This window comes from Alligator mississippiensis, chromosome 1, assembly GCF_030867095.1.
Source record: "Alligator mississippiensis isolate rAllMis1 chromosome 1, rAllMis1, whole genome shotgun sequence".
NCBI classification, from domain to species: Eukaryota; Metazoa; Chordata; order Crocodylia; family Alligatoridae; genus Alligator; species Alligator mississippiensis.
This window is the reverse complement of record NC_081824.1, coordinates 458,902,461-458,914,324: the sequence shown is the minus strand read 5'-3', so window position 1 is coordinate 458,914,324 and position 11,864 is coordinate 458,902,461. Positions and strand designations below refer to the sequence as shown.

Sequence of the window (11,864 nt, the reverse complement as noted above, 5' to 3'; positions counted from 1 at the left end):
GCAACATAGTCATTAGGAGTCCACCTCCCTGCTGCCCCCTGGCCTTCCCCACTCGCCATTTGTAGGATCCTGGGCTTCCTCTTCCAGTCACCTGACCGGCTGGCAGGGCTTGAGCCTTAACCCCTACTTGACCGGCCGGCCGTGACTGGAAGGTTCTGGATTTAAAGGGGCCACCCGGTCTCTTAGTAACAGGGTTAGGGTTCCCTGTTACAGGGCACTTTAACTAAAGCTCATTTGGTCCCTGTCACCATTTTGAAATGCAGGATGCTGAATATATGAGACATGGCAGCATGCTGGAGTGTTCAAATTAGAATGCTCCAGTAGACTCAATTAATCAGTTCTGCTCTGACCTGCTCAATTAATCAAGTTTAATCAGAACGCATTGGCACACATGTATAGGCACCCAATGAGTCTGTGGTTCCCCCCTTGCTGATTTGGGTTCTGAGAGAGCATACACTACCACACCAGTCTTCACATTCAGCTGGTTTCAGCTGCTGAGGGAGTAGCCGTGAATTGAAAATACCCATTAAGACAACTTTTGGTGTCAGTGATTCTTAAACTGAAAGAACTTGCTGCAGCCTTGCATATTTCAACTAAGCTTTAATGACTTATACAAAGTCCACAAACAGTACAGAGAGCTGTTGCTGCATTACAAAAATGCTGTCTATAATGTCAAGTAAAGATTTGTTGTACATTTGTTAATGATCTGAAATAAAATAGTCTGCACATTCATCTTGTCTGAAGTCTTCACAAAAGAATTTTGTTACAATGCTCAGAGGTTTTACATTGACATAGAGTGCAACACCACTGAATGGGATCTGTTGGACCTGTACATGGCAAAGCAGACTACTACTGAGATTAGCTTGTCAGTGTAACACCTCATAATTGGACGGGAGAATAAGGATAATGACATTCCAGAAGGCTGGAGACATACTTGCTATTTGAGAAGCACTTCAGTCTCCTGTTGCTTTGCTTATTAATTGAATTCAAAGGAAACTTTCTATTCGCCAATGGGCTGCATGGGGTGCAATCATGTCACCTGGTATGTTCAGATACCACCTCTCCCTCTTCCCTCCCCCACCACCACAACCAATCAGAAAAGAGAGTTTTCACAAACAGTTCAATTCAGGAGTTCAGGCTGCTGAGACACTAGTGAGGATGCCACGTGTCATGTCTTCTACCTGGCTAATGTAAGTCCCATGCCTCAGTATTCCTGACCTTTGGTACCATCCAGAATTACTTAGGTTTGTGATGAGCCTGTTTGCAGCCAGACAAAATCGAAGGACTTTTGCTGCAATTTGTAGAATTTTAAAATTGATCAGCTCCTATTTTGCCTTTTAATATGTTAAAGCTTAGTCTAGCAATAGCCAGCTGTTCATCCCTTTGGACTGGCAGTCACATTTGGTGAGCCACAAGTTGTAGATGTAAAGCCTATATTTAAACAGGAGCAGCATAAATATGATTTATTGCACATGATGCTTTGGGTGGTGCTTTAAGGTAAGTGGGGCAAAAAGGCTTATTGATATTCCCTGAGAGCTTTGTTGGCCATATTCGTACCTGGGTAAGGAGAACATGTTGAAATTGGAACACACGTACTGAAGTTGTTGCTTTTCTGACTGTAGGGATGTAGTTTACAGCCACTTGCTCCTACGGACTAATGGAACAAGGCTATAAATAAACAGCAAATTTACATTGTCAAGTTCTCACTCTTAAAAATGAAATCTTCAAGTTTTTCCAGTAACATTCCCTTTTGGTAAAATTCTGGTTGGAAAACAAAACAGCAGAGGGATGCTCCTCACTAGTTAGCATGAAGTGGACACATCTGCACAAGCTGTGTACTGTGCAGAAGACTAATTCGCTGTGCAGTAAACATCATGCATCTACACGTGCATCCCTATTAGGCTGAAGAAAACCAATTTACTCCGTAACAGGATAGTAGTTTTAAATACAAGTACTATCCTGCTGCAGAGTTTATTACTATTCTGCAGTGCACATGTAGATGCTGCCCTGGCTGGCTGGGGCATGAGGAAGCCATGGGGAGCAACCCTGGACTGGCAGGCTGGCCTCCCGGGGTCCCTTGCTAACCAGGACTGCTCTGACCTGGCTCAATGTGCTGTGATCCTGGGTGCATGTGCAAACAGCATTCCTGGAGCAATGAACTCCAGAGCACTACGCTCTGGAGTTTATTGCTTTGCATTAATATGCATATGTAGATGACCCCACTGGTTATTAAAGTAAACCATCAAACTGGGCTTTTTGGAAAGGACTTCCACTGCAGGACTCAAATGGCTTCACTGCAGATACTCCTTCTTGACTTACATGTCAGTAACTGACAGGAGAACAGTGCTTCAAAATGAGAGTGATACTATGGTGCATTAGGCAATTATTTGTTTCTGTTTAAGTAGAAATCAGTGAACAACCATATAGGTTGAAGCAATCAAACCTCTTTGGGGAAGAGAGGACCCCAGCCAGTTCCTGAGGGTCCTTATGTTTCACTGTATCCTTGCTATTCTAGAATATATCATCTACTATTTGTTTTTGTCCAGAAGCAAAATGCTGTGGAGAGGAAACTGCTGTTCACTTGAGGTGAAGGAGTGCTTTAAATGAATGGGAAATTGGCACTGCAGGATCTACTGGAGTAAGGCATGGTATGTCCCTGCCACTGGAGTACTGAGAACCTTCTGTTGACTCTGCTTTTCCCTATTCAGGTGCTCACAAAGGAAAAAGGCAGCTGGAGTAAGAAAGTGCTTGAATCAATTTACAGGTTAAGATTTTGCAAGCTTCAATATTCATTTATAACAATAGGCTAGAAAGAAACATGGGCAGTTATGGGTCAGAGTTTATCAGAAACTACACAGCTTGAATCTGCATGGCATCTTGGGGCCATCTGTAGTTATCAATGACAAATGAATCATAATCCGGGCTGTAGATGAGGTTCCTGACAAAGGCTTCCTTGTCTTTGGGTTCTGGATACCAGGAAGCAAGATTATGTTTGTAGGCGTAGTCAACAATCTACACAGAAAAAAGCAAAACATTAGATCAGGTCAAAAGAGAGGGACAGATTTATTTTTACACATTGTACAGCTGAACCCCAATACTTTTTACCACCTAGAATGATGGACAAGGGAGATAATTTGCAAATGGCCCCAACATGTACAGCTGTTGACGCTCTGGAGGATCCTATTAGGATTCACATAAGCACCTAAGAACTGTCTACTGGGTCAGACCACTGGTCCATCTAGTCCAGTATTTTGTCTCTGACAAAGGCAGTAATTGATGCTTTAATGGCAGAGTATATGAACAGGGCATGTCTGGAGTTATCCATCCCACGTCATACTTTCTCTGGAATCAACTATTGTTTTAGGGATGTCAGAGGACACATCCCTACTATTCAATTGAATAGTTCCCAGTAGACCTGTTCTTTGTGGGTTGTCTAACCCCTGTTTGAACCCGGTTATACTGTCTGTCCCTACAACCTCTGTGGCAATGTGCTGCACAGGTTAATTAGATGCTGTGTAAAAAGTACTTCCTCTTTTTTTAAACCTGTATTATGCTATTTCAGAGGGTGCCCCCTAATGCTTGTATTCTGGGACTTGATGCATAACAGTTTCCTCTTCACTTTGTCCATACCCTTCATGAGTATATAGACCTCTATCATATCCCCCCTCAGCCTTCTCCTTTCCAAACTGAAGAATCTTAGCCTTTCCAGTAATTCCTGGTGTGACAGCTGCTCCTTGCCCCTGATCACCTTTGTTGCCAACATCTGTACCTTTCTAGTTTTATTACATCCTTTTTGAGATGTGGAGACCAGCACTTCATGCACTCTACAAGATATGGGTGTACCAGTGGCATAAGGATGCTTTCTGTTTTGTTTTCAATTCCCTTCTTAATGGTGCGTGGTGTTTTATTGGCTTTTTTGGTTGCCAGTGCTCATGGAGCTGATGTTTTTAGAGAATATCTACAATGATGCTAGGATATCTTTCCTGAGTTGTAATGGCTGCTTTAGAGCCCAGCACTGTCTCTCTATAGTAGAGGCTACTCTTACCCCCTGTGCATTATTTTGTACTTGTTAGCACTGAAGTTCATCTGCTTCTTTTTCCTGCTGACCTTCCTAAACTGGAGAACTGGTCTGAAATTAAACAAATAGAATTCAGTAAAGAAAAGTGCAACACCCTGCTCTTCAAACAGAGCAGTCACATGCATAAAGTCAGACCGGGGCTAGGCTGCAATGCTGCAGAAAAGGACCTGGGGGTTACTAGTGACCTGTAAGCTGAATATGAGCCCAGAGGGTGCTCTTGCTGCCAGAAAAGCACTAGCACACTGAGTTGTCTTAAAAGGACTGTTGATTCTTCTGCTCCCCTCAGCACTTATATGACTTCCCATGGAGACCTTAGATACTGTACCTCAAGGAAGGTGTGGACAAATAAGAGAGTTCAATTGTTAGTCTTGGAAACATGTCTTATGAGGAAAGGTTGGATGAACTGGGGTGATTTGGTCTAGCAAAGACTGAGAGGGGACTGGATGACAGTCTTCTAATACTTGAAGGGCTGTTATAAAGTGGAGGGTGATGACTATCCTCTGTCACCAAATGAGATAAGACAAGAAATAATTGCCTAGAGCTGCAGCAAGGAAAATTTAGGTTGGAAATTTGGAAAAACTTTCTTGCTATGTGGGTGGTGAAGCACTGGAACAGCCTCCCTAGAAAGGTTGTGGAGTCTACATCCTTGGCAATTCTTAAGAACTGTTTAGACCAGAGGTGGGCAACATGGTGGATCCGGCCAGTGGCCGGACTCCATTTCCCAGCCCACGAAGCTGAGGCCAGTTTCTATAGAGACCCCAGCAGCAGCCCTGCTGTGACAGCATGATCCAGAGCCATAGAGACATGATCTGCAGCCTGCATGCCCTGGGCAGTCAGCAGATCGCAGCTCTGCCTGGCTCTGGACCACGGTGTGACCATTGCAAGGAACTGGGGCAGAACTGCAATCTTCTGCCTGCATGTCCCTGCCTGGGGCATGCAGGCTGCAGATCATGGCTCTGCCCTGGCTCTGGATCATGCTGTCACTGCTGCAAGATCCTAGCTGGGCTCTGGAGCAGCTCTGTGCCCTGCCGTGCACTCTGCCAGCATGGGTTGCATTGGGGAGAGGGGCTTGGAGGTGCTATAGCCACCTCAAAATTCCCTGTAGCCCTCTATGGTCACTCCTCTCAGCAGCACCACTACCACCACTGCCCACCCTGCATAGGTAGTGGCAGCTGAGCCCACCCTGCTCCCATCCGCAGCACGGCCCCTACTCAGTCCCCCCACCAGGAGGAGGCTGGTGTTACTGCTACCTGCCAGCGCTGCCAGGGCTGGTCTCCATGGAAACCCTGGCCCCTCACTATCACACCCCAGCTGCTGCTGGGGTCTCCATGAAAACTGGCACCAGCCATGCAGCCAGGGGCTGCTGGGAAATGGAGTTCACTGCCAGCCATATCTGGTCCATGGGCCAGACTTTGCCCACCTCTGGTTTAGACAAACATTTGTTTCGGATAGTTTTACTGGGGATGACGCTGCCTGATGCAGCAGGTGGAACTAGGTGACCTTCCAAGGTCCCTTCTAGTCCTACCTTTCTAAGAGTCTGCAATTCTAGCCTGACTTGCATTCAAATGCTGATGAGGAGATGCAAAATCAAGACTTCTGTGTATGAGAAAGCACTTCTAGCTGGAGAAGCAAGACACACTGTTGTGTAGTTTGCTTGGAAAAGGAGCCTATTACTAGGAACATAATATTAGAAGGGACAGGCTGGGCCATCAAGGCCAGTCCCCTGTTTGTGCAGGAAACTGCACAATATACCTCTTATTACTGATCACTAGGGGGCCTGACAGACGTGCAGGCCCCTGCTCTAACTCATGGTGTTTTACATACAGTGTCATGAGTTAGAGCGCCCCCCTCAAACCCAACAGATGTGGGTGGGTCTGGTGGGGGGATTGAGCCTGCCTGTAGGAGCCCGAGAAGCCTGCCTGCAGCTGAGGAGCTTCCTCTCTCCCCCAGCCCTGTCCCCTCCCAGTTCCTTGGCTGTCTGCAAAAAAGGCGGGGGGAAGAGGGAGAGAGAGTGAGCTGTGGGCCGGGTTTGCTCAGCCTGAACTGGAGGGAGATGCTGGGGAAGGCTGCAAGGCAGGGTGGCTCCAATGTGCCTTCTCTCCCTCCAGCTCAGGCTGGACAAAACCCAGCCCGCAGCTCACTCCCCCTCTATTCCGGCAGACAGACTGGGGGGCAGAGCTGGGCTTCATGAGCCCAGTACCAATCATGCCCCAAATTAAACCTAGGGAACATAAATTCCCTAAGGTGCTCTGAAGCACCTTCTTCTGATCCCTCATGTGAGGAGGGTTAATTTGTCATGCAATCAGCCACTTAAAAGTGCTCTGCAGCCGTGCATGTGTCACTTTCAAGGGGTTGATCACACAAGAAATGTAACTTCTGTCTGTGCCCTAGAGCACTACACTAAACCAATATGACCTGATTCCCAGGGCTGTGAAGAAACTTCAATACAATCATTGCCATCTTTAGGACATGTGAAACGGAGGCAAGAGGCCATGGGCTAAATTACTGGAGCCAAACTGTAGCTACCAAAAACAAATGATTTATTTTGGGGACCTATATTTCTACATTTAAAACCATGCTGAAACACCTGAATCAGTGACCTTTTGGAAAGATTAAGCACCTACACCTTCTATCAGTGTCAATGAGACTGGTTTAAAGGCTTAAATACAGGTTAAAGGCCAGATCTTCAAGGGTATTTAGGTGCCTACCTGCCTAAACTCAGACCCCCTAGACCACGGCCTGGTTTACCAATTAGGTGCCTAACAGTGAACCCACTCTGCTCAAGTCCCATACAAACATTAATGCTCAAGAGGAATGGCTTTTGCTTGTCCTCACTCTTTCTGGTAACTTAGGGCATTTTTACAAGGCTCTCGGGGTGGGAGTGTGCACTTTAATTAGAGAGGCTCTGAGGGCCGCTCTAATTAAAGCGTCCACAGCGTCTTGTCTATCAGCATCCCTGCACTTCAAAATGGTGGCAAGGGTACTTGAACTAAAGCTCATCAAATGATCTTTAGTTAAATAGCTCCACTGCCATTTTGAAGCAGAGGGACGCTGATACATGAGATGTGGAGGCTGGCTGGAGTATGCTCATTAGCATGCTCCAGCAGACTTCTTGTCTGGTGGAGGTTTCCCTTTACTCTGGGTTTTCCCTTTGTTGCTAGCTATAAATTTGAAAAGGATTAATACAGGGTTTTTGCCAGTGCAACTCCTGCTTTCTCTATCACAGGACCTGGGCTGCCACAGCCCAAACCCGAACGTACCATGGGACACGAAAAATAGAGGATTAAGCTTTAATGCATGTAAAATTCATTTTCTTAGTGTTAAATTCAGCACTTCCATATAGAATGTCAAGGTCTATATTTTGTAACTGGTAAGGACTCTATAAGGGATGGAGGTTAATTTATGATTCATCCATTAACTAGGAACAACTGCAACTGTGTTTAACTGCTAGGCCTTGCAATTTTCCTTTGCTAAATTTACCATGGACTGTGTCATATCCAGTAACTTTGAATGGCCCACTGCAGTCCATGGAAGGGTTCCCACTAGACTATTTCATTTTTGGATCTAACATTTAGAGAAGTATCCACCAATATCGGTTTACTTCAAATGTGAAAACAACAGAAAAATCATTGCCAAAGTTTGAGGGTGGAGCCTTGCATTACACGACTTCATATGAAATGTGGGGAGTAGAATCACAGAAAAGAAGGGCTGGAAGGGATCTTCACAGCAATTCTGAAGGATACATCTCTGATAAATTCTTACCTTAACAGCAATTTTGAAGGACACATCTCTGATAGTACTCAAGGGTGGATATAATCTCCCTTCTGCCAGGTGCTCTTCCGTGACCTCTTCAGCAATAGACTACAAAGAGGGGGAAGATAAATCAGAGGGGATGTTTTCAAGCAATCGCCCCATTTTCTCTCATAAGGCTTTGACAGGAAGCACATATCTGAGAATTCAACTGCTGAAAAATTCGGGAGAAATCCTTATAATGCATTACAAAGCTACTCAAAAGTCAAATGTTCCATATCTCAGTATTAAGCAATCAAAGTTAGGCTGAGATGTTCAGTGAAGCTCTGATTTACTTTGTTGTATTTTGTTACTGTGCTTTATTTATTTTATTTGCCCTTTTAAGTTGTTCTGTTTCTCTTACTGTAAGCTACCCTGAGCCTTTGTTGGGATGGGCAGCATACAAGTTGCATAACTAAATAACGAGTTTGAGCCAGTACAATGGAAAAACAATATAGTGGGCCGTGTACCATTTTGGAAAAAATGGGAAAAAAAGAGAGGTCTGCATTCAAATCATGTTGTTCGGCCATAGTACAGCTATGGTAAAGCCATTTTTCTAAAAGCCTGACTTTTAGGGGAAAGGTGAAATCCATGTAGGATGCAATTTAATAAAGATAAATGTAAGGTACTCCACCTGGGAAGGAGGAACCCCCAGCACACCTATAGGTTGGGGAGTGTCCTTCTCAGCAGCTCGGAGGCAGACAGGGATCTTGGAGTCATAATTGACTCCAAGATGAACATAAGCCGGCAGTGTAACAAGGCCATCAACAAGGCCTTGTCGTGCATTAGCAGGTGCATGACTAATAGATCAAAGGAGGTGATGCTCCCCCTCTATGCGGCACTGGTCAGGCCGCAGTTGGAGTACTTTTGGGCGCCACACTTCAAGAAGGATGCAGCGAATCTGGAGAGGGTCCAGAGGAGGGCCACTCGCATGATTAGTTGCCTTCGTGATAGACCCTACGGGGGGAGGTTGAGAGAGCTGAATCTCTTCAGCCTTCACAAGAGACGGATGAGGGGAGATCTTGTGGCCGCCTATAAATTTATTAGGGGAGGTCAACGGGGAATAGGGGAAGTGCTGTTTACTAAGGCGCCCCAGGGAGTGACTAGGAATAACAGGTGTAAACTAGTTGAGAGGGGATTTAGGTTAGACATTAGGAAGAAATTTTTCACAGTAAGGGTGGCCAGGATCTGGAATGGGCTTTCAAGAGAGGTGGTGCTATCACCTAGATTGGAGGTCTTCAAGAAGAGGCTAGATAGTCACCTGGCTGGGGTCATCTAACCTCGGTCCTCTTTCCTGCCAGGGGCAGGGGGTCGGACACGATGATCCATTGTGGTCCCTTCCAACTCTATAATCTATGAATCTATGTTTAGCACCCTGTCCTAGGCGAAGCCTTTAACTAGCTTCATGCAGATCAACAAATCACCGTGAAGCTCTGTTTTAAATTGTTTTAAAAGTGCTGGTTGAATTCAAGTGTGTAACCTCTGCAGTGGTGAGGAAGAGATCATCAGAAATATGCCGGACTCCACAGGCGATGACTCCCAGTGCCACTCCTGGGAACACATAGGCGTTGTTTCCTTGGCCGGGGAAGAAGGTCTGTCCGTTGGGCAGGGTTACTTTAGGGAAAGGACTCCCACTTGCAAATATACCTCGGCCCTGTTGGAAGACAGACAGACACACATCTTGGGGGAACAACACTTAGAATTTATTCTACTGTTCATGACCTGAGAGGATCTCAGAGAAGTCTGGTGACTGGGATGGCAAATGCAGAGTTCATCATTAGGATCCAACTTTTAACCTGACAGAAGGTTTCCTTACCAGAACAAGAGGATCAGTTATCTCTTTGTTCTTACAGAAAAGTATTCTCAGGGATTTAGTTTCCATTTGCCCTGGTACCAGACAAAAAGCATGGCCTTTGGTCTCACCCTGACCTATTTATCTTAGTACAGATCAAGTCCCTTTTGCCATAGTGTTTCAATGCCTCAGTCACTAGTGAATTTATCTTGGAAGGCAAGAAAAGACCATCCCAGCTATGGTAGCAAAGCTTGGGAAAAGGCCTGTGCTCAGCCCTCCATGGTTTTGCAGATACACAAAGCAAGGTTTTGTAGATGGACCTGTGAGGGGGAGCAGGACAGTATTCCCCTGGATCAGGAACCCTTCCTGCAGATGCTCTTGAAGGATCAACTGCAAAAGCTCCACAGCTTATGGGTTCACAACCTTTTTAACTCAAGGTACTCCTCCACAACTTTCTAGAAGATAGTGACACCCCATTTCAAAAGCTAACATAAATATAGTTCAGTGATTATAAGCACTATAATATCAATTATGATACTAATTAATTCTACGGTCATAAGATAACATAACTCTGCACTGTAGCCCCAGACAGTGCATGCCACAATCTTCTGGCAATTCTGCTAAACTGCAGTGAGACACAGTAGTGTATTTACCTCTGTGAGGCGATAGCACTGCTCAGCTGTGCACTCTGCTTTACTTGTGGGGTTGCTTAAGGCAAATATGATGGGCCTCTTATTGAAAGCTGCCATGTCCTTCAAAATCTGTTCGGTGAAAGCTCCTGCAATGGCTGCCACACCTGAAAAGAGGAAACAGTCAATTCCTAACTCATGCCTAGACTGAGTCCTAGTCTCTTTAAATCTCATCTGTTGTTACTGCTCCACTAGTGTGAGTGAACAGGTGAGCCCTTTGGAGAGGCCTACAGACAAGTCCTGTCCTTGTTGCATTCATCATGATGTTAAAAACAGTCTCAGGATAAAGGCCTCCTTTTCACTGGGTAGGGGATCAATATGAGACCCACCAGTTGGCCAACAGAGCATTTGTCTGAGGTGACTTAGTGATTGTACTCAGAGCTTATTCTTCAGGAGACCTGGCTCTGGGAATGGATACCAGCCTTTTACTCCATTGATTAACTAGGGCTGTGGTCACCTCCTTTAGGGTGACACATATCTGCTAAACCCAAGGGTACCATCCCTACCCAACTGAGGAGCAGCAATGTCTGTATTTGGAGAAGGAAGGATAATCCTTGTGAGCCGCAGCCTCCAGAAAGGGGGCTGGATAGTAAAGGAGCAAAATGGAGACCTGTTGTTTTTTGGCTGGGACAGTAAAGGAGCCCTTAGTAGAAAGCAAAGGAAAGTAAGAATTACACAGATGAGAAAGGGTCCATGTTTAAGTGACTCTACCTATAATAGCTGTCGGCTTCACTCTTTGCACAACTTCTTCTAGCGTTTTCACATTGGGATGATCTTGAGCAAACATCTCTTTCTCATGGTTCAGGTGACTCCTCCCCTGTGAGGGAAAAGGAGCAGATGCATTTATGGGAAATGACAGAAGTCTGGGTCAATGGTTTAGTAAACCGTGTTTCCACAATTTCAGTGTCTCATGTGTCCTGTTATTATGAAGTGTTCATCTTTATAGTATCCGAACGTCTTCCATGAATTAAGTGATATGACTTCAACGCACCCAGGCGCAGTTTGGTTTTCCATCCTCTTCTCCATGGAGAATGACACATGCAGTACAGTGTTACGTTGTGGGAGGTGTGTGGAGTTTTTCTGAGCACGTTACCTGAGGTTTATGCTGGGGGAGGCAGGTTGAAGGACTCCTTACACTTGGAGTGGGAATGGATGCAGCCTCTAGTGAGCTCCTAATTCCTGAGGCTATCCACTCCAGAGTCTCAAGAAAGTCCTGTGAGAAAGCTCTTGTCTTGCATACAAACAAGTTTTAACCCTTACTGTAGGAAGCTTCACTAGAAGAGTTGTCCTTCTGTCTTACCTGTCTAACTAAGTCCCTGGTGCTGTCCCCAGATCTTTCTGACAAACCTGGAAACATGCAAACCAGGTCAAATTTGCCTTTGGTTTCTGTAAGAAGGTGCAGAAGAACAGCAGGGCTGCCTGTGCCCCCATATGTTTTCCCTGCTGCGAGTTACCTCTTCAAACTAGAGCTGACATGCGGTATAACTGGAGCTCTCCCAGCAGAGCAGTGCAGTCG

General features: G+C 45.5%; 1 protein-coding gene across 1 annotated transcript in view; it reads right to left on the bottom strand.

Moving 5' to 3' along the window:
* Positions 1–585: 585 nt before the first annotated feature.
* ME3 (malic enzyme 3) overlaps positions 586–11,864 on the bottom strand; it is a 176,920-nt gene continuing 165,641 nt past the window's right edge. Inside the window, exons 10-14 of the mRNA XM_006258999.4 lie at positions 11,060–11,165; positions 10,313–10,455; positions 9,348–9,521; positions 7,841–7,939; positions 586–3,012 (exon numbers count right to left, since the gene is read on the bottom strand). Of these exons, the coding sequence (XP_006259061.4) occupies positions 2,851–3,012; positions 7,841–7,939; positions 9,348–9,521; positions 10,313–10,455; positions 11,060–11,165 (684 nt within the window). The 3' untranslated portion in view covers positions 586–2,850. The remainder of the gene's footprint in view (positions 3,013–7,840; positions 7,940–9,347; positions 9,522–10,312; positions 10,456–11,059; positions 11,166–11,864) is intronic.